The sequence below is a fragment of the Dermacentor silvarum genome, chromosome 10 (genome assembly GCF_013339745.2).
Source record: "Dermacentor silvarum isolate Dsil-2018 chromosome 10, BIME_Dsil_1.4, whole genome shotgun sequence".
NCBI lineage: Eukaryota > Metazoa > Arthropoda > Arachnida > Ixodida > Ixodidae > Dermacentor > Dermacentor silvarum.
Genome location: NC_051163.1, coordinates 42,158,173 through 42,180,590, shown reverse-complemented (window position 1 = coordinate 42,180,590; position 22,418 = coordinate 42,158,173). Strand labels below are relative to the sequence as shown.

At 45.7% G+C, this 22,418-nt stretch overlaps 2 protein-coding genes across 2 annotated transcripts in view; one reads left to right on the top strand and one right to left on the bottom strand.

Moving 5' to 3' along the window:
• The window catches only part of LOC119466516 (thiopurine S-methyltransferase), a 40,259-nt gene extending 35,083 nt beyond the window's left edge, over window positions 1–5,176 (bottom strand). Inside the window, exons 1-3 of the mRNA XM_037727035.2 lie at window positions 5,007–5,176; window positions 4,698–4,796; window positions 1,645–1,737 (exon numbers count right to left, since the gene is read on the bottom strand). Coding sequence (XP_037582963.1) covers window positions 1,645–1,737; window positions 4,698–4,796; window positions 5,007–5,029 — 215 coding nt within the window. The 5' untranslated portion in view covers window positions 5,030–5,176. The remainder of the gene's footprint in view (window positions 1–1,644; window positions 1,738–4,697; window positions 4,797–5,006) is intronic.
• Window positions 5,177–14,469: 9,293 nt separating this feature from the next.
• Window positions 14,470–15,444, top strand: LOC119466515 (zinc finger protein 64). The gene has a single exon (XM_037727034.2). The coding sequence runs from the start codon at window positions 14,470–14,472 to the stop codon at window positions 15,442–15,444; it is 975 nt and encodes a 324-aa protein (XP_037582962.2).
• The last annotated feature ends 6,974 nt before the right edge of the window (window positions 15,445–22,418 follow it).

Here is a 22,418-nt window from a genome sequence, read left to right as displayed (position 1 = left end):
CCAATCACTTTAAAAAAAATCACTTGTATAGACTATATCAAGTGATGCTTGAATTCATTATAGGCAAGCATAACAGTAATGCAATCATTTGGCAACATTAACCTTTTTCTATAAAGGTTCTCCTCCCAGGAATGTTTTTGAGGGGGGAGAAAGGAAGGTAGAGATATGAAAAAAAAATGTCACCAAATTTGAGTCGCTCTCTTATTCTCTCTAATTTTAATTATTGAGAATAGCCCCACGTGAGTTCAAGAAAAAAGGCTCTATACTCCTAGAAAACACAGAGAGAACTCCATTGCCAACAGAATACTCCCGGACAACTTAATAATATTTTGTGCCAAGGTGGCTACTTTTTAGGCCTGCCAGCTGCAAAAATATTGGCCTTTCTACTGGTTGGCTACTTATTCATTCCTAATGAACTGATTTCCAGTCATTGCATTAGTCTTAAAGAATTGCAGTTTCTGCTGAATCCCTTACAACTCTCTTGAGGACCCCTGAGGGTCCCTGGAACCACACTCCAAGAGCAACAATCATGGATGATATTCACACCAGCATGCACCTCGTTCCTACACAAAATACCACTTTTGTATGTTCTGTTACCCAACACTACAGTCAACTGCGCAACTTATCAATGGAACAAAAATAATATGTGCAACGTTAAGAGACAGGAAGGCAGCGGTGTGGTTTAGCGAGCACCCGAGGATAGCCGATACTCCAGTTGACATTAACCCTTTCAGACGCCAACTGGTTGTGTGGTTTGAAAACTTACTTTCACCGCATTTCTTACATCTTCAGAATCATGAAAAGCTTACAGCTGCAGAACTTCAGAGTTTTCAGTTCTTCAGTGAGTTATGTCAAGTTTACAGAAATGTGGACTCTGTGTGAAAAACTCATTGCAGGAACATCAGATATGCGAATGTCAACTATTTCACGTCCACCAGGCTTGAAAAGCACCTATCCAGCCACTCGAGAATTATGACTGGAACAACACATTGTGAAAAACTTGACAGAAGTGAACCCGCTACATACAATGATATGCTCACACCAAGCAAAATACCCAACCATGTACCTTCATATTGGTTTACTAAAACAATTTGCCTCGGTAATTAAAACTTGCAGCACTATTTTAATCAGAAGTGTTTCAAGATGTACAAGACACATTTCAAGTACCCTTACTTTAATCAATGCTTTTGTTGTTGATGCACTATCTTGGTGTGCACAATTGTGTACATAGCGTCTGAAAGGGTTAAGAAGAAATGGAGTTGGGTAGGCCATGTAATGCATAGGGTAGATAAACGGTGGTTAATTATAGCTACAGAATGGGTAGCAAAAGAGGGAAAGCGTAGCCAAGGATGCCAGAAAATTGGGTGGGGTGATGAACTTAGGAACTCTGCAGGTGTAAAATGGGGTCAGCTAGCACAAGGAAGAGGTAATTTAAGATCACTTGCATAGGCCTTTGTCGTGCAATGGACACAAGATAGGCTGGTGGTGATGATTATGGCCAACCAATTAAGACAATGCCACCATAAAGCGGTGCCCCCACTGTGGTGTCAAAAAGAAAAAAATACACATGCTGCGCAGATGGAGCATCCAAGCTATTCATACATAGGCAGTCAAGGAACAGAGTGCACTAAACAAGAAGCTCACCATAACAGTTCATGGGCCTTTCCACACAGTGGAATGAACACGCGGGCATTTTGCTTTCCAGCCAAGACCAGCTCTTGGTGTTGGTCCAGGAGCCTGTAAGCATTGCACAGTGGCGCGGTAAGAAAAATGTGTCAGCACAAGAGCAAGTCTCTTCTACGTGGAAAAGATTCTTCGCAGGACTAAGGAGCACTGTGATGTGCTTGATCCTTCCATCGGAGTACACAACGCAATTCACCTTCACCATAGCACACCATTACATCTACCCTGCAACTCGTGCCACAACACGCCACAAAAGATATCTACATTTCGTACTAGTCCATGTTGTACTCAGGATCACACGGCAGTGTATAAGTGAAAAATGGCCTACCACAACAGAGAAACAAGAAAGCTTTTGGCAACAGCCTCACATGCATTCTGGAATACCCTACCCCTTCCTCCTGGAGTAGGTACAGCAGCATTGAAAAGAAACCTGAATCCCTTGCCTCCAAAAACTAAGCATTCCTTCTTTTCATCCACCCTGCCTGCTATGCTACATAATACATGCTAAACAGTTCTGACAAGTCATCAACCCGAAATCTTGCCCACCGATATCACTCTGTGATGATCTCAAATTGGCCATACCGCAGGAGGACGGTGCTGAAACACTAGACTCGACCTCCTTTTCTATGTTTACTGAAGAACTCATAGGCAGCCTTCCCAATAATCCCCACTCTGACCACCATGTGATGCCTGGTAACACATTTGAAGCTAACGCCGTTATAAAAATGTGTGCCTCAAACAAACATCACCGGCTGGAATCAACAGCATAAATACAAGCAATACTAAATAGCCACGAATATATTTCCGGTGTATTTTTATCGCACATTTTACAACATTCCCTTTTGATCGCTACTGCACCTCATGATTGAAAGGTTGGCAAAATCATTCCTGTGCACAAAAATGGCCCCCAATCATTGCAAGAAAACCACTTTAAAAAAGACAAGTGCCCCATCAAAACTAATGGAACACATAATATTTTCACAGATTATAAAATTCCTAAATATCTGTTGATTTTTTCCCCTCGTCCAACAAAGATTCTTTAAGTTCCTCGTGTTCTAACCAACTAGCCTTATTTGTTAACAATATCAGATCCAGCCTTGATATCACTGTACCCGTCAATGCACTCTTTTTAGATATTGAAAACGCTTTGGACAAAGTTGCTCAATGACGCTGTCTATGACGCTGTCTATGCATTTGAACGTTAAGCCCTCATGCTAAGTTGGGTGCGCGACTTCTTTGCTAATCAGCAACAGTTCATGTAGGCACCAGCTTTTCAAGCACCAGTTTTCTCAGACATGTCCCAGGGCACGAAACTGGGTCCCTTACTTTTTCTAGTTTACATATAAACAATCTGTCTAATAACATATTCTCTAACATTGGTTATTCACCAACGACTGTGTTATTTAAATGCAACAGCATCAATAACAATCATGACTTTGATAAATTTCGAAGAGATCTGCATCCCATAGAAAAATGGTGCCACATGTGGCTGATGACCCCCAACCCAAAGCAAGCTGCGCTAGTTTCCTTCCACCACCAGTTCTCGTATTCCATACCATAGTATACCATTTATGGTTCCTAGATATCTTTCTTACACTCATATAAATATATCGGCATCTTCTTACCTCATGATAAGCAGATGCCGTCACACATAAGTACCATCATGAATGATGCTAACTGTACCTTTGCTTATTTACGTCGTAACTTGCATCACACCACATTCTCTGTAAAAATTCTTGATTACCAAATGCTCGTACAGCCAAAGCTCGAGTACGCCTGCACCGATTTGGGACTCCCACCGGATTAACCTTTCAAGCATGTTGTAATCAATCCAAAATTGCGCCGCGAGGTTCATTTATTCAGATTACTCTTATCCTACAAGCATCACAGCACTACAAGCCCGGGTCAACCTTCCTTGTCTTGAATGCCACCACAAAATCTCAAGACTTTCCATTTTCCACAAATTTTATCGCTCGTCAATTAACCACTCTGTCCTTACTTTCGCGCACCGACTATCGCTTCGTAGAAGTCACTAAAAAGCCGTTCATCCTCCACGTGTCTATACTTGTGCACATCAGGGAATGCACTTTCGGACGATCACTTTTGATGATAGTATCGCTTTCGTGTGACAAAGTACACAGCGCATCGTATGATTTGAGCAGTTTCGCTCAGCCAGCCAAGCAGCGCACACTGAAAGCTGACATCTCTGAAAGTGACCATCCGTGAGTGCAACTCCTATTTCTTCTCCAGACCGCAACAGACTCAAACAACTTTCCAGCCGATGCTGTGAATCTCATCGCCCCTGATAAATGTGAAGCAGTTCTAGTGCACATTAAATAGTGTTATGGCTCACTCATTCTTTCCAGATGTAACCCAGCAAATTGAGGCCTTTGTATCTAGGTAATATCAAGTGAGCAAACTTCTAGTAGTATGTACAACTTGCAATTTTTTTTCATTGTTTCACCCTTACCGCCTAAGTTGGTGCGTACAATTTTCGCTTTTGTATATATTTTTTGTGCTAATTCTTATGTACGGTCATGCTTATATATTCCCTTATTGCATGTTCTGTATTTGCTGATTGTTTGCATTTATTTTTATTCATACTTATTTTTGCGTTTTCATAGCGGCTGTTCCTCCCCTTCGTGTATACCTCATGCAAAACCGCCAGAATAAGGGTACCTGAGGTACTTAAATAAATAAGAAAATAAATAACGACTGGTGTGCTTCAGTAAGCTACACCGCAATAAAGATGTGTACTGCGGTGAAGCATACAGCAATACTGACCCCCATCAATAGCAAATAAAAATGGCATCACGTGATCGGCCAGCAGCTGTTCACAGTGTTAGAACAGCGAAAAAAGAGCCACCAGCCAGCAAGCAAAAGGCACCGAGGTTATACAAGAGTGCGCCATATGATCTCAAGCACCGTTTTCAGACAGTCGCGCTTGAAGAAGAATATGGGAAACAAATTTGACCGGTATGTAGCACAGCCTCATAGCCTGCTTGTCTACTCACCGATGTATGCCTTGCGTCTGCCAAGGAGTATCTCCGGTTTTCCAACGGCTCGACCAGAACTCTTTCTGATCCCTGGCGTAGATCACAGGTTTCTTGCGACTGAACAAATGATCGTACCGTTTAGTGTAACGGCAAGTACAAGCGTGGAAGCTCTTTTTCGCGTACAGCGCGCTCGCCTGCACTTACAGCTAAATACTATTTAGGAAGAACGGTAAACAGCGTCGCGAACAATCGCTGCTTCGCAACTCTCCGCACAAGCTGTCAAAAACTCCATTGAAGCATCGCAATCATGATCGGAAAGAAGCTCACCTCGAGCTCCAACGATGGCCCATAGTGGAATCGGGCTCTGCGGAACGACTAGAACAATAAGACTTTGAGCGTAAGGAGAATGACCTCGTTTGCCGTTACCTCATGTTATAAAAAGCACGCGAAACAATCGTGAGAACTGATACCGCAGCCCGAATAGATAGCAGGAGGCCGCCATATTTTTGGAGACCCTGCAAGCTTTGATGATGATAGTTACAAAGAAACTTGTTTCGTTTTCGGACCTGTTGCTACTCCGAAATCGCATTGCGACGCATGCATTTTGTCGCTCCAGTCACAGCATGTGAAACAGCTCAGCACGTTTTTGCAGTCCAAGGTATACATAATGCAAGAGCACGAGTACGGCGGTAGAAAAATTCGATTCCGATCAGACTCGGTCGCGATCGAAATTGTGCGTGTGACACTCGTATAACGGTCTAAACAACAAGAGGAAAAAGGTGACATTAGAAAGGGAAAGATTAGGTAAATTAAATATAAGCAAGTAGGGAGATCTGCATGGACGGGAATGTACTTAAATAAAGTCAAAAGTAAGCATGGACAATGTCATCAGTGATTTTATTGACATTTATTGAAGTCGAGAAATGCGTTTGAAGTTAAATTCAACCGTTTATGAAATACTTTTTCCGCAAAAAGTACTTCAATGCGTTCAGCAGATGCGGATTTATTGGCAATCAAAGGCGGTGATCCCGCTTCTTCTTCGATTCTTGCGCTGCAAAATTGCTACATTACCCCAGCGCGCAGTTCAAACATGATTTTGGATGTTTAATTGCGTAGAAGCCACTATATTTCCGATTCTGGCGCCTACGATGCGCCAAGCGTAAAGTTTTTTTTCCAGGAGCTTTAGCCAAACGCGGTTGTCCTCAGCGAGCTGCAGTGCGCTCAACCAGTTCAAACCCCTCAAACTTCCTAAAGCAGCGACACGCAGTGGCGCACCGACAAGGGGGGGTTGTTTAACCCTTTGTTGTTTAGCCTGGAGTTGTTGTTTAACCCCTTCTCTTTGCTTGCGCCTGTGAGTATTGCAACTAAGATGTAAGACGCGCAATCGTCTGCATACTCGCCAACTTGCGCAAAAAGCGAATCTTTTTGCGAATTTCCCGTGAAGAAATTGAAATTAGTGCTGTTTAGATGGTATTGGCAAACTGTCAACCCCCAGGGGGGGGGAGCCCCCCTGGCAGAGATCCTGGGTGCGCGCTACTGGCGACACGCTTTGAAGAATGCCGCCTCCTCCTCGCGCGCCCTGGCCGACGCCGCGTACGCCGCGTACCTAATCACTATAGGGCCCTCGCGCCGGCTTCGTTTGTTCACAGTCGAGTTCCACCGCCATTTCCGCTTGAGAAGCATCTACCGACTGACCTAAGTTTTGTGGCAAGTGCGAAGTCACTTCACGGCATTTTTCATCACCATGACCTGCTGCTCCTTCGGATGTCAAAATAGTACATTCAAGACAAGAAGATCTCGATACCGCCCATTAAGCGTGACGGAATAAAAAGTATGACGTATTCATCGAATTGGGAGGGAGAACTTCAGACCAACAGGCTCCACACGACTATGATGAGCATCACGGCACCGCCGACCACGACGGCGGCGAAAATGCGGCTGGAGTGTCCAAGTATTTGCAAGCGCGTTGCCTGTCGCCACACTGAAATGTCTCGCGACTGAAGCCATTCATGGCTGCTCGTACCGCTAATGCAACGTAAAGCGTCCTGTTCCTGCGCATCTGATATTGGTTCAGACGTTTTGGGACTTCATCCACGCGACTAAAATTACTGACCAAAAGGTCATGCGATATCACTTGGTCGCGCGAGCTGTGCACGTCGGCCCGGTGAGAATGAACAATTATTATGTCTTTATTTGCTGCTCTGTGCTGCACTAAGCACATAGACACACGTATACATACACTTGCTTACACCAGCATATATTTACGTACATATACATACATACTACGAACGTACACATATACGTATACATTTACGTACACATGTTCACGTACGCATTTACGTACATATTACGCACATACAGATAAGAAGCCAACATATATTTATATTTGATCAAAATATCCCCCCCCCCCCCAAAAAAAAAAAAAGAAAGAAAAAAGACGAGCGAAACACAAACGCCAAAAAGTAATCGCAGGAAAAGGTTGCTTCGAAACCGAAACCTCAACGACTGACACTGTTTTTATTGGGTCAGGACTATCGCCATCGGCGCAGTTGGGCTGTTTTGGTTTTGGTTCACTCTGGTAGGCAACCGCACCAGTTGGTTCTTTATTCTATGACCACGCTGGGCATTCTGTTTTGTACAAAGGGCACAATTTGCAACGCACTGCGGTCTTCAGATTACCTGCTTTATTTCCCGGTTTAGCTTCTCGTCGATTAACGTGATTCGAAGATATACATCATGGTGAAAAGCTTGCGGATCGCGCTAACGTCAGTCCAGGTGATTTCCGCATTTTTCTTTTCCCACAAACCCGCGCATTGCCCTGCTGCGCGGCTATCGTCGTACGAGAACTTAGCATACCATAGCGAATGAAGGATTTGTGAAGAAAAACATTGGGTTATGAGGCCTGTGTTGAGGCCGCAACAACCACTGGGATAGCTTCGCTGTGATCAGACGCCACAAGTGTCTTGCGATTTGCCATGAGGCCATGCCAAGTAAATGCCCGGAAATTAACAAGCGAGGGTTCAGGATTTTGTTGTGTTGGTGTTAGTGCGGCCGGGACTCTTGCATGATGCAAGTGCATAAATTTCTGCCTGCTCCGCTGGCAGCATGTAGACTTGCTAGACGCGACAGAATATAGCGGTTCATTTCGTCCCAGACCATGTGATGATGCCATTTGCAGTTTCTCAACTTTGGCTGGCCTCCAATATCTCGTTGCCTTTTCGCAAACTTGTTTATTCGCGGCGATCACGTAATTTCTGCTGTGGTATAGTAAACAACCTTGCTGGCAATTAACTTTTTCCGTGTATTTACCTCAAGGTATATTCGTAGTAAAAAAAGTGAGCAGTATTGTGGTTATGTTGCTGAGACGTTATTTCCATGCAACAGTTGCTGTGCATCTTATCGGCAACATGCACTGGCAGTTCACTTATGCTGACATTTTCCTATTGTAAAAGTTCCGTTTGCTTTGAGAAAACGACACATAGAAGGCTGTACTGGAGCGATTTTATGAAACCAATTCTTTTTCGTTTTTTGACGAAACAATATGTTTTGTTTTTCATTCATTCAAACTTCTGCATGCAATTTGGTCCACTGTTCAAAGGAACAATGACGTAAAGCATGTGCAGTATGCACGAAAGTCAGTTCTAAGGCAGTTTTGGCACTTAACTTTATTATGCGTGGTGTAGTCTCGGGTCTGATGGATAACTGTCTGACCAAGTGAAGTCATAATACAGCATTGATAAATTTCGTCACAGACCAACAAACTATGAAATTGATGTTTCACTACCCATATGGGAAATATGTTCACAAGACGTAAAAGAAAATGGCTATCGCCGAAACATTTAGTGTACTCTTGAATATGTGACGAACTGTCTTTGCATAGACGGGCAAATTTTGCCGTCTGTTATTAAGTCTTGGTGTAAAAATCTTAATGCCATGTGTTACGACAAAAATGATGTAAGATGACGTATTGTCTGCAACTGATTCAATTAAAATGTCGGGGTGTTCTTTATGTAGTTGTTTCAGTGGCACAGCCTTGTATGTACAGTAAAGGCAACACACAAATGTAGAGCACATGTGAATATTTCATTGTACAAACTACAATTTCGGCTTTGCAGCATACTACTTCTGTTTGTCGCAGGAGTCATGAGGGAGGTAGTGGCCGGATACTGCACCAGGGAGGCCAATTCCTGTTCTGGTGAGGGAGTGACTTTGTTGAAGCTTAGTGAGCCTTCCTAATTTGGTTGCACCTGGACTATTATAGCCCCACTAGCTCTTGGCGATATATTTTTTTTGCCGGTGTCAGACGCCACTCCATGCCTGAAAATGTTGTGGACTGGAGGAGGATTCGAACTTACGACCTTCAGATTAGAAGCCGGGTGTTCTACCTCTGACCCACACTACCACTTTGCCGTAGACAGGGGTAATTGGAGATCACATGGAGAGGCCTTCGACTTACAGTGGACATAAATATAGGCTGATGATAATGATGATAATAACTTCTGTTTTTCGCACTGGCAACTTTGTTACACACCCATGCAATGCATTGGTGCAGCTAAGTGAGACCATCAAATTAGAGTGTTTCCTTCAACAGCTGACCGCACTGTGCATTGATCTCGTTTTGGAACTGCTTTTTTCTGGCCACTTTGAAAGACTGCCACAATTTTGGCTTTAGTCTTGCAAAGTAAATGTGCATTGCAAGGTTTTTACTCGTGTTTGGAAAGGGTGGGAATGGCTTGCCAGGTCTTCACACCTCACGATCACTGTACTATATGCATATGATGAGGCCAGTTCATTATTCACCATGCTTATAATGCAATATTTCTGTACTTTGTTGTTTACATGCTTACTGTTCTTTGCACCTCTGTGTTCACTAGTCATTTCTTATTATTTTGGCCATAAGTCAGTCAGAGTAGGGTTTGTTGCCCATTTTCTCTTGAACATATGTTGCTGTTCATTAGGTGCATGTTTCATATGTTTCGCTGTGTTCCTGTGTCCATTGTGGCAATGCTCGCTATGCTTCTACTGTTACGCTAGTCACTGCTGGGTAACATGTAATTGGGGTCCTAGTGCAAAGAACCAGCTGCATCATCAATCAAAATGATTGTGTTGCAAAACAAGATCATGCTGTTTTGGTATCAAATTTTAGTCCACAAATGAATGCTGCCATTTTTGCAGTGTGCAGTAGAGCACTGCACGGGCCCGGGCCGGGCTCGGGCTTGAAGCCACGGGCCAGGGCCAGACTCGGGCCCGCTGATTGAAGGGCCTAAATAGGCCTTCGAGCACACACGACCGTTATGCATTGCATGGTTCGGTGCATTCTGTGCCAAGCTGAAGTGACACGTGCAAGATGACTGTCATCATCATCATCAGCCTATATTTATGTCCACTGCAGGACGAAGGCCTCTCCCTGCGATCACCAATTAACCCTGTCTTGCGCTAGCTGATTCCAACTTGCACCTGCGAATTTCCTAACTTCATCACCCCACCTAGTTTTCTGCCGTCCTGGACTGCGCTTCCCTTCTCTTGGTATCCATTCTGTAGCTCTAATGGTCCATCGGTTATCCATCCTACGCATTACATGGCCGGCCCAGCTCCATTTTTTCCGCTTAATGTGAACTAGAATATCGGTTATCCCCGTTTGTTCTAAGATCCACACCACTTTCTTGATTGTATATCTTATCACATGACTATATCTTATCAAAGAAAATAGTAAAACAGATGAAATTCTCATTTTTAACAGCGGAGCTGTTTCAGCCGGGCCTAATGTGTCCACTGAATCCAAAAATGTGGGCCGATCCTGGCAGCAGTGCAGAAAGGGTCCACGCGCAATGGCACGTACACCTGTTAACTAGCGAAGCTGAGCCTGGATAAGTCTAGCTAAGAATGGTGGTGACTAATTGCCTATCGATAGGCAATTGATAGCCAATCAATAGCTAGTCGATAATCGATCAATAAATTCCCGAAAAATGCTGGGGATGACTTGGTAGTGCTTAGCCTAGCCCAAATACGTGGCCAGTACCTTACGATAGCCAATCGACAGTCAACCAATAGCTAATTGATAATGAATCAATAATCAATAAATTCGGATAACTTGTTAGTGCTTAGCCTATCCCAAATACGTCGCCAATATCTTGCAATAGACAATCGATAGCCAATCAATAGCTAATCGATAATCAATGAATAATAAATAAATTCCGGGAAATGCTGGAGATGACTTGGTAGTGCTTAGCCTATCCCAAAAGCCAGGACTAGCTAGGTGCCCATCATCTCCGCTGTCTCTTTAGCATTGCGCCGCCAGTGCAAGCTACGCAAATTTTTTTGTTCTTTTCCGCAAAACCGAACATTGTTTCCGCATAAGGAAAAATAAATTATACAAAGAACCTGTATAAACCATTTCTATGTTACCGCTTTTGTGATCGCACTATTACCAGTCTCGATACTATGGCATTATTTTAGCGCTAAGGCCAGTTACTTTTGTGCTTCAATGCATAAAACAGCGTTTCCCTCAAAAAGTTAACTGGAACGCCCATGCATTTCGTCGGACACTTTGAAAATTAATATCTCGAAACTCGTTCAGTCCTGAGAATTCATTCCAAGTGGAACGCCTTGCGAACTCAGCGGCTATAATTCGTAGATTGAAAGATGTGCCGTACAATAATTAATTAAAAAGTTAATTCGCGTAATTATGTTAAATATTCAATTAGGCGTTTTGACCATCCATTATGCCATCCGTGTCAGAATTAGCTTGGAACTACATAAAACAGTTAGCCTCCTTACAGCGTCGTGGCATTAATGCGAACACAAGAAATCCTGAGATATGGTCAATTCCATACTTCAGAACACTCTATAAGCATCAGTCGTTAATACATTACCTACGATTCACTTTGAACAGATACCAAAATGGCGGTAATTTCAGTAAGAAAGAACTCAGCTGACACTTTGGTCGCTTGTAATGTATCTGATGTGATTATTATTCTGCCTTTGTGTATGGTTCTGAGTATATAATGTAAATCCTGTTTCGTTTTCTTAGCAAATGTTGATCTTGTAAAATTCAGTGTCATGCTATCTTGTATAGCTGGTGTTTCGTTATTTTGTATAGCTAGTATTGTTATTGTAGTGTTGTTTAAAATGCATTCTGTTAAAACTTTTTCCAATTCTGTTAACTCGCCGTGATGCAAATATTGTTTGTCTTTCCGTTCATAGCTATTTCGTTTATGAGGAATTCCAGCGACAGCTGGAAATATATGTGAATTATTGTGCATGTGTGCACACTGTTTGCTGTACTATTGCCTTGCCTGGTCTTATGGGTCACGTCAAGCTACATATGTAGCTTTTAGTCCAAAATGACCGTCCAGCATGTAAGCTGGACAATAAATTGATTTGATTGATTTCGTCGGACACTTTGAAAATTATTATCTCGAAACTGGTTTAGTCCTGAGAATTCGTTCCAAGTGGATACGCCTTGCGAACTCGGCGGCTATAATTCGTAGATTGAAAGATGTGTCATAGAATAATTATTTAAAACGTTAATTAGCGTAATTATGGTAATTATTCAATTAGGCGTTTTGATTTATCGTGGAAGTAATGGCCGCCTCATCGAGTAGTTTAGATCAAGGATTATAACTGTGCTATCTGCCACAGGCAATCTTTAAAAATTTGGTTCAGCTAAAATGAAACGCCCTGTATACTTGCATGCTGAATGACATCATAAAACCATATCGTACAAATCAAGGTAAGTGCATGCGCACCACCAGAAAAATAGTAGCACAGGCAATGGGCCGGATTACTGATGTTCCCGTGGGAGAAACAAAGATTGCGGCCTTTTATTGCTTATATACTGCAGCTGATTAAACCTCGAGAAGGTGAGGTTGACAGATACCGTACAATCTGTAAGCAAAAAAAAAAAGAATTTTTTTCTTACAGGCCGGGCCTGATCGTGCACGCGCGGGCCCTAGCTAAGCTTTGTAATGAACGCCCGGGCCGGGCCTGGGCTCAGTAACACGGGCCCGGGCCGGGCCCGGGCTGGTCTCGGTCATGTACGCCCGGGCTCGGGCTTTGTATTACGGGCCTGGGCTGGGCTCGGGCCTCGTAAAGCGGGCCCGGGCCGGGCTCGGGCCGAAAAATCAGGCCCGTGCAGTGCTCTAGTGTGCAGCATAGATCGCCTTCCAACATTGTGATCTTACTGAATTGATTATGATAACATCATGCATGCGTTACTGTAGAGTGGGGTTGCAGGTGACCCTTGGTGTTGTGTGCATCATCATTTTCCACAAACCACTAATGTATTGTGGTAAGTGCTCACATAATTTAAGCAATGAGCCCTCTTCATACTCGTATCAAAACAGAGTAAGCAAGCAGTTGCACATGGTAATATGAGCTTCACCTTGCAGGCTGCTGTGCCTTGCTTAAGTGTTTGGCTGGACTTCCTCAGTGAGAAATCTGTAGTTCTTTCAACATTGGTCTTCTGTGCACTCAGAGATTCAATGAACCCTGCTAGTAAGGTCATCTGACTGCTTTGAGTTTCCATTTGTGATACAGTTTCCTAAGATCACTTGACGCTCACTGCAAGGGTATTTCACCTGCTCAGTAGTTCTGCTGGCTCAGTTACTATGATTGAGATCACCACAAAATGCCATGTGGGACTGTAGTCTAGGGAAAACACATGCTCTTGTTAAGCAAAACAGGAGGTCACTCTACTTGTTGCTGAAAGAGAGCCCAGTGAAATCTGATGAAACCGTATTACGTTTCTTTTCTTCATATTCACTAAAAGAGTCTTAGAAGCAATTCCCCCCCCCCTCAGTGTCCTAACCAGGCGATGTGCGAATGAAGTAAAATCTACTTACAAGTGTGCTGCTTGTTAACTCCACATAGTCTCAACTTGATGAAAGCAAGTTTATCCAGCATGACATTACCCAGCATCATTGTGTTGGACATTGCTTGTGAAGGGGGGCCACAGAACATCACCGGAAGCATTGGAAGACTTGCAAGCTCGTACTTAAGCGTTTAAGATTACTTATGCAGGATGCCATGGCATGAGAAATGCCTCTGGGTGCTGCCGTTTTACTTGTTGCTGCAAAGGCACTGCCTCTCGTAAACATGAACCTTCTTTACATTGTAGGACACATCAAAAGGTGCACAAGGGTGTATAAAATAATATGGAAAGTGCTTTTTAAACAAAGTGCACCTTGCAGGATTTCTCACTAAGTGCAAAGTGCACATAGTGACAGCCAACTTGCACAAATTTGTGATTACAGGAATGGCTGCAGTGTTAGCACCAGAGTTTTACAGTGTTGTGTCATAGCATGCAGCTTTGCTCAACTTTGTGCCCATTGAAAAAAATGGTCTCTTTCGACGGCTAACATCCTGTTGTTTTCTTTTTCTTCACACTAAATCACACTATTTTATTTTTCCACAGTATCGTGACACATTTCAGTTGGTCGTCAATCCCTATAAGCAACAAAACCACAATGTCTGCGACAAATGTCCTCTCACCGTAAGGTTGGACACTAATGCTTACATTTTTATGCTTCTGGTTGTCTCCCACAACAGGTGCATTCCCAAAGACTTGTAACGAGGAAGCAGAGGAAAGGACACTAAATCACAAGCATTTATGAGGAACCTGCCCTAGTGAAGTCACCGTGCCTTCACCCACACACTTCAGCATTGACCATGCCTTTATAGCCCCGATAGAGAAGAAAAGGACACCAATCCTTTTTTTAAAAAAGAAGGCAGCTCCAACTTGACGAACATGCCAAAAAACTGTCAAGAATGGATTGACGACAAATCAGGCATGGTCAAGAAAGACGACGACGTGCCTTCGCCCTTCCCCATTAAAGGTTACGAGAAGCACACAGTTGGTGCTCAGGAAAGCGAGTGCCACTTGACGATACCAATCCAAACGGAGTGGATACAGAATGTCCAAGTAAAGAAAGAGCCCATTGAAGATGTTCCATTTTCACACCAAGAGGAAGGGTGCAGTGTCGAAGTTGAACAGCCACTCTTGAAATGCCAAAGCGAAGCTGAATGGAATCATGGCATTCCTGATATAGCTGAGCAACCTCGGGAAGACTTGAGGACTACACCATCTACAGTAAAGCTGGAAGAAGGGATGCAACAGTCTGACAAATGCAGAGTGGACGACGAAGAGCAAACTTCGGATGTAGAAGGCAGCAAGTTCTTCAAGCTTGCCCGCTGTAGTGATCTTGACCATGGTGTGTCACTGCAGGCTCGAGGCTCCGAGCCCATTGAAAGCACTGCAAGTCCGTCAAAGCTGGGGCGTCGCCGCAGAACCACGCGACAGGCTGTTGGCGGTACATCATCAACCGCCAGGGTGCCACAGCATCTGCCACAATCTTCTCGCTCTCGCTCGAGAGATGGCGACGATGTGGCTGCCCAAGAGTCTCCGGAGGTGCGTCACCGCTGTCCGCACTGCAATATCGCATGCCCCGATAAGAGCAGCCTGGCCATTCACATGCACTGCCATGAAGGTGTCGGTGACAAGCCTCACTGCTGTCACCTGTGTCCTGCCACATATGCGGATAAGCATCATCTGAAGTCCCACCTGCAGCGGCACTGGGGGATAAAATCGTGGAAGTGCAGTGACTGCTCCTACGAAAGTTTCACCAAGCAGGTTCTGGAGATTCACATTCGTCACCGGCACAGTGGCGAGCGACCATTCAAGTGTGACCTCTGTGACATGGCATTTGCCTCTCAATCCAGTTTTATGGTAAGCACTTTCTTTACCGTCACTTCAGATGGATATTGAACACGGAAGCTTTTGACTACATGCAGCTCCCATTTGACTGTGCTAATACACATGATAAAGTAAAAATTTGTCATATTGTACTTGCTGAACCAATTTGAATGAAGTTTGTTTGGATCACGACCGGCTTTATAACTTTGCGACCTGCTCATTTCGCCACCTCCTATGGCAGTGCGTGTCCGTGGAAATATTGCGCGACTCCTCTGGAGGGACGGCGCGCTGCAACAGGTGGCGCCACAACTTACCCTCCTCATAGTGTCTCCTGTCGTACCCCACCGCAGCTGCGTGTAATCGTTGGCGACCTTTCAGGTTGGATAAAAGCCCAAGGCTTTTTAGCACACAGCATAAGGACGCTATGTGTGTTTATTTAAAACATGTTAAGCTGTTAGTGGTAATATTTTTTTTTTCAGAGCAGCAGTTTTTGCATTTAGCAGTTCTGGTAGGGAGCCGCTGTGGTGCTGCTTCCTTTTTTTTTCTTTTTTCAGCTCTTGCAGCACAGCTGCGAAATGTACCTAGCAGCATTGTAGGGTGAAGCGCCACTTTTAAAGTAAAAATCGCGGTTTGTGCGCTTCCTAGTTTGCTGTATTTAGAAGCGTTCACCCGATCGTTAAATCAGTTGAAACAAAACATTCGTCAAGGAAAATGACTTTAAAAATATGATCACACAAGAAAAGTTTGTTTCCTTGACATGATTTATTCCGAGCCTGCAGGAATCATTAATATTGTAACAAGGAAAGCGAGAAGTAAAATAGGTATTTACAGGAGCCTATATACGTGTACAACAGGCAATATGGTGAAATCCACCCGTGAGCCCAGGCATGCCTTCATTGTCTTCCTTTCGCTGCATTCTCATGCGTGCGCTTTGGTAACGGTCCCCTGACACAACCCCTCAGTGGCAGGAGCACCGACTCGGTGCTGTTTAAGGACACGAGAGGCAAGTAACAAGGGGATGATGGCTAAGATTCACGGACATATTACGGTTTGAGCCATACAACGTGCACAATTTCACGTTGTGGGCTTCGAGTTGACGATGGCGGTAGTTGGAGGCGTTGTTTCATAGGTGAGGTCGGTGACTTGCAGAAAAACATGGTAAGACCCTGTATAAGGCTCGAAAGTTTTTCAGAGAGTCCGACTCGACACGTTGGAATCCAGAGGAGAACGAGGGAACCTTGTGGAAAATAGTTGAGCCGGCGATGCCTGTGGTATAAAGCTTTCTGTCTTGCTTGCGATGTGGCTAATCGGTGGCGAGCATGCTGACGGGCGTGATCGGCTCGAGCAATGGCGTCGTGGGCACATCAGTGGTGGCAGACGAATCAGAAGGCAGCGTGGTATCCATGGGTAAAACTGGATCACGGCCGAGCAGCACATAAAATAGAGAAAAACCTGTGACATTATGGCGTGATGAGTTGTAGGCCAACGTCACGAATGGAAGGTTAATGTCCTAATCGCGGTGATCCGAGGACACGTACATCGGCAACATGTTCGTGAGCGTGCAATTTAAGCATTCTGTTAGGCCATTAGTCTGGGGATGATAAGCGGTGGTGAGCTTGTTGGATTGGGCACGATGTAAGAATGTCGGCGATTACTTTTGAAAGGAACTGCAGGCCTCTGTCCGTAAGAAGTTGTTTAGGGGCGCCATAATGAAGTATAACATTGCGTATCAAAAACTCAGCGATGTCAGATGCACAGCTTGTAGGGAAGGCGTACATGATCGCATACCGTGTGGCGTAATCTGTTGTGACAGCGATCCATTTGTTCCCAGAGTAAGACACTGGGAAAGGGCCGAGCAAGTCGACACTGACGCAGAAGAAAGGCACATACAGGATGTCCAGGGGTTGAAAGGGACCACTATGGGAAATGGTGGGCTTCTTTTGGCGATGGCAGAGCTCACACGAAGCAGCGTACTGGCGCACCGACCAATGCATGCCATGCCAGTAAATTCGTCGGCACGAGAGGTCGTATCTACGAGCAACGCTGAGGTGGCCCGCCATGGGTACGTCATGAAGTTGAGCAATGGTGGTCGGCCGCAGCTGTTCTGGAATAACAAGCAGGAGCTCGGGCTCTCAGGGAACACACTGCGATGGTACAGTATTCAGTCCCGGAGTAAAAACATGCGGAGGTCGGCATCTGAAGGCAAAGACTCCAGCCGTGCAATAAGTTGTTGCAGTGCGACATCACGCCTTTGTTCATCGCCAATATGATAGAGGTGCAAGATCTGCATGACATAGGCTGTTGTAGTGTCGCCGGAGTCACAGTCGGATGGGTCAACCAGGTGACTGGATAGACAGTCCGCATCGTGATGTAATCGACCAGACTTGTAGATGATGGAATAGGAGTACTCCTGCAGCCGCAAAGCCCAACGCCCGAGGCAGCCAGTTGGATCTTTCAGGAATGAAAGCCAACATTGGGCATGGTGGTCCGTGACAACGGAGAACTGTCGGCCGTAGAGGTAGGGTCGAAATTTTGTGACGGCCCAGACAAGAGCGAGGCATTCCCTCTTGGTGATGGAGTAGTTATGCTCGGATCTCGAAAGAAGATGGCTGGCGTAAGCTATCAGTCGGTCGTGTCCATGCTGCTGTTGTGCTAAAACAGCGCCTGTGCCATGACCGCTTGCATCGGTGCGGACCGCTGTAATGGCAGAGTCATCAAAGTGAGCCAGAATAGAGGGTGTCATGAGCAGGGTTATCAGCGTGGTAAAAGCTGAAGCTTGTGACGGACCCTAGGAGAAATGCATGTCTTTCTTAAGAAGGTCGGTAACTGGCTCGGCGATAGTTGCAAAATCTCACGAAACGACAAAAATACGAGCAGAGGCTAACAAAACTGCGAACGTCATGGATGGAATGTGGTACAGGGAAATAAACCACTGCACGAACCTTGTCGGGGTCTGGCCTGATACCTGATAGTAATTTCGCGGCGACTGAAATTGCATTTGGAGGAATTCAACTGCAGGCCAGCTCTACGGAACACATCGAGAACCACTGACAGATGCGGCAAGTGACTTGAAAAAGTAGATGAAAACACGACGACATCGTCGAGCTAGCATAGGCAAGTGAACCATTTCAATCCCCAAAGAAGGGAGTCCATCATGTGTTCGAATGTTGCTGGGGCATTGCACAGACCAAACGGCATGACCTTGAATTGATAAAGACAGTGTTGTGAACGCGGTCTTTTCCTGATCATTATCCTCCACTGCAATTTGCCTATAGCCCGTACGAGGGTCGATCGAGGAAAAATACCTACCTATGTAGAAACAGTTATGCAGGTCGTCAATTCGCGGGAATGGATCAACATCCCTTTTAGTGACCTTGTTTAGGTGACGATAGTCGACACAGAAACGCCAACTGTTATCCTTTTTTACGAGGACAACAGGGGAAGCCCAGGGGCTGCAAAAAAGCTCAATCATCTCCTTTTTGAGCATCTTGTCGACTTCTTCCTGAGTGACGTTCAGTCACAGGCACTCGATAAGGGCACCGATGAATTGGGCGAGCATCACCAGTGTTGATCCGGTGTGCTCCTATAGAGGTTAGCACAATGGCCCGCCATCAAAATCAAATATGTCCCGGTGTGACATTGGCAAGCGGCGCAGATCCTGAAAGTTGGACGTGGAAAGGTCAGATGCTATCATTTTATTGATGTTGTTGGTTATCTTGAACTGTGTCTTGGACAAGGAGACGGCAAGGCGGTATCAGAATCAATAGCAAACTGGGCGTGTTCTTTAAGGGCAGATACACTCGCCAGTCTGATGCCTTGTGGCGAGATTTGTGGAATGGTGCCGAAGTTCAAAAGAGGAACTTCGTGCGGTTTTCGGCAACCGTCACAACTGGATGCGGCAGGGCTACGTTGCGCATAAGGATCACGTCTAGCGTTGATGATAGCACGTAGTCGCCGTCAGGTACCCGTGGAGTCGATGACAAAGTAACGTACGGAGAGGCTTTCAGCACCAGCCGAACAAATTCGACGGAGCACAAGTGCGCGAGTGCTTTATGGGCAGCATCTTGGGGCAAAGGGAGTTCCAACGGTAGGAGACCGGCGAAACAATCGATGAGGGCTTAGTGGGACGACAGGGAATCATTGCCAAGAGTTAGTCCGTAAGAGCACTACTTCAGGACGGTGAACAAAAGTGGCATTGTGTCCAGCGATGCTCACGCAGGCGATGCACATCCCAACGACGAGAGGTGTACTGCCGTCGGCGACTCGTACGGCAATCGAAGTAGCAGGTGTGAGCAATCTGCGAAGACAATGACGAAGGTGCGAACTCATCACTGATATATGTGCGCCTGTGCGAATTAGCGCCGACACTTTCACACCTTCTACTTCAACGTCCAAGCCGCCCTCCTCCCTCACCAGTTGTGGGCACGCTCAAAAGAGGATTTTCAGGTCAGGCAGGTGATGCAGCGGCACCTCTGGGCGCTGCATCTTTTAGTTTTCCGAGAAGCGTCTAGTGGAATTAGGCAATGGGGACCGACGAAGTAGTGGGGAGCGTGACCGACGATTACGTGGCGACGGGGAACGGCTGGAACTCCGTGCAGGCAAGGTTGCGTCATTATGATGCACTTGAGAGCCCTCCCCAAATGTTGGGTATCTGGCATCCTGGCGGCTGTTGGTTAGGAAGGACCGATACGGTGGATACGTCCGATTGCGGCAGTGGCGAGCAATTTGGCCAATCCCACTGCAGTTGAAGCAGATCAACCTGTCAACATGTGTACGCCACTCTGTTGGGTCGTGATATCGGCAATAAGTCGAAGTTGGCTCCCAGGGTCGAATGGGCGACGGGTCCACGGCCACACGACTGAATGCACAAACAGCCCTAACACCAGTGTCCTCCAACTCCTGGCATACAACTGCTTGAATTAGCGCTATGCTTGGTTGAGATTTGTGGTTGCGGCTATGAAAAACAGTAGGTGAAGTGGCTTCTATCTTGCATTGAATGATGTGCACTACGTTTTCTGTTAGAGGAGCTTGGCGAGGCAGCAGGGGTTCCTCGCAAGAAGTAGCGGCGGTGTTAAGCAACCGGATGAACATCGACTGGATGTGGCTACTCTTGCTTGCTCAAACCGCTGACACTCTGCAGCAACGTCAGCCACTGTGGTGCAGTTCCTGAAGACGAGTAAATTAAAAGCATCACCAGCGATTCCTTTCAATATGTGGCCAACCTTGTCCGATTTCAACATCTTGTCATCGACCTTCCAACAAAGGGCCGAAATATCCTGAATGTAGGTAATGTAGGATTTGGTACTGGTCTGCACTCGAGAGGCGAGTTCTTGTTTCATGGCGCTCTGACGACCAGCTGGCTGACAGAAAATCTCTCGAAGCTTCTGCTTGCAAAGGTCCTAGCTTGTGAGCTCCACTTCATGCGTGTCGTACCACACGCGAGCTGTGCCTTGCAGGTAGAATACAAGGTTTGCCAGCGTCAACGTCGAGTCCCAGCAGTTGGAGGCACTGACGCGTTCGTACCAGTTAAACCAGTTGTCTATGTCGACATTGCCAGTTCTGGTAAACATGCTGGGGTCACGAACTTGTGCTAAGATGACTGATGGTGTTGCAGACGGCAAGGCAACTGCAGGTGTCTCACGTTGACTATCCAGTAGTCTAGTCTGTGTCGCCATTGCCTTCGGTCTCACGAGTAGTCCACTGTGGCGTTCTGTGTTGTCCTGGCGTTACCGCACACCTCCACCAAAATGTAACAAGGAAAGGGAGAGGTAAAATATGTATTTACAGCAGCCTATGTACGCGTACAACAGGCAATATGGCGAAATCCACCCGTAAGCCGAGGCGCGCCCTCATCGTCTTCCTTTCGCTGCATCCTCGTGCGCGCACTTGGGTAATGGTCCCGTGACAATATTAAAGTTTCAGAATCTTCCGCGATTTTGGCTTGGTGTTAATTATCTTTCGATTGGTGTGCTCCTCTGCTAAATCAGAAGTGAAATTTGCCGAAAATGGCCTCATGAACTTCTGGACGAGCAGTCTTAGCAGGGCTAATCTGCGAGGCTGTCCTTTGGGCACACAAACAACAGATTCTTTCGATGTGTGATGGCTTTGGCCCCCTAAGAAGTGCAGGAGCCACACTTAATGCAGCATCTTCCAGGTGGCTGACGAACCCCACGAATGAAAACGTAGGATATGACAGCCCGCCGCGGTCCAAGCCTGCAACGTGGGCAGTGGTGGTGGACTGATAAGCTGGTGCCCGTAAATTAATGAGGCAGCCCTCGCATTCAATGCAGTGCTGCGTGACTCTGACCAAGAAGCCAGCAATCATTGCCAGCGTGCTGGCTCGAAGGCATCACTGAGGGGCACCTGCAAGAAAGAACGCAGATTTGGGCTTCATGAAGCTAATTCTGGAAAATGCTAAATGGTAGCATTTCAGTTCCAAAATCACTCTTGAAAGGCACTGCCGCGATCAATTGTCAATATGCTCTTACTTCATGGAATGTGTAAATTCGCAGCGAATTCGAGACAGTGGCTCAGGGGACAGCGGCCTGCAGAAGTGACTGTTCAGCAATGCTAGCTGCAGAATGAATGCTATCCCATCCTCATGTTTAAAGCCCCTGCTGTTAACCCCCTCATTCACAGACCCTAATCATTTTGTGTCACCACCTGAACTCGCTGTTCTAGATCAAAATCTCTACTTTTTTGAGATTCACGGCAAGAGCATAAAAGGCTATTGCCTTAGCTTTACTTGACGATGTTACTGTTTAATGCCAGGCATTACAGCTTTTTCGCGCTCAACTTAGAAACTGCATGTACACTTCTAGCATACAGAGCCTAAACTATTATGGGTTGTCCCAACACTTTGCATACTTGGATAGCGCTTCAGCACAGTGAGATGAGGGAGCAGAAGCTTCCTCACATCGTTGTCAGAAGAGGCCTTAGCAGGAATGGGAAACAGCTTTGTAGCCTTCCCCAGGCCCACCATGCTTCCTACCTTGGCACTGGACAAAGCGTGGATGATTCCAGGGACCAAGGTCTTCTGCAGTGAT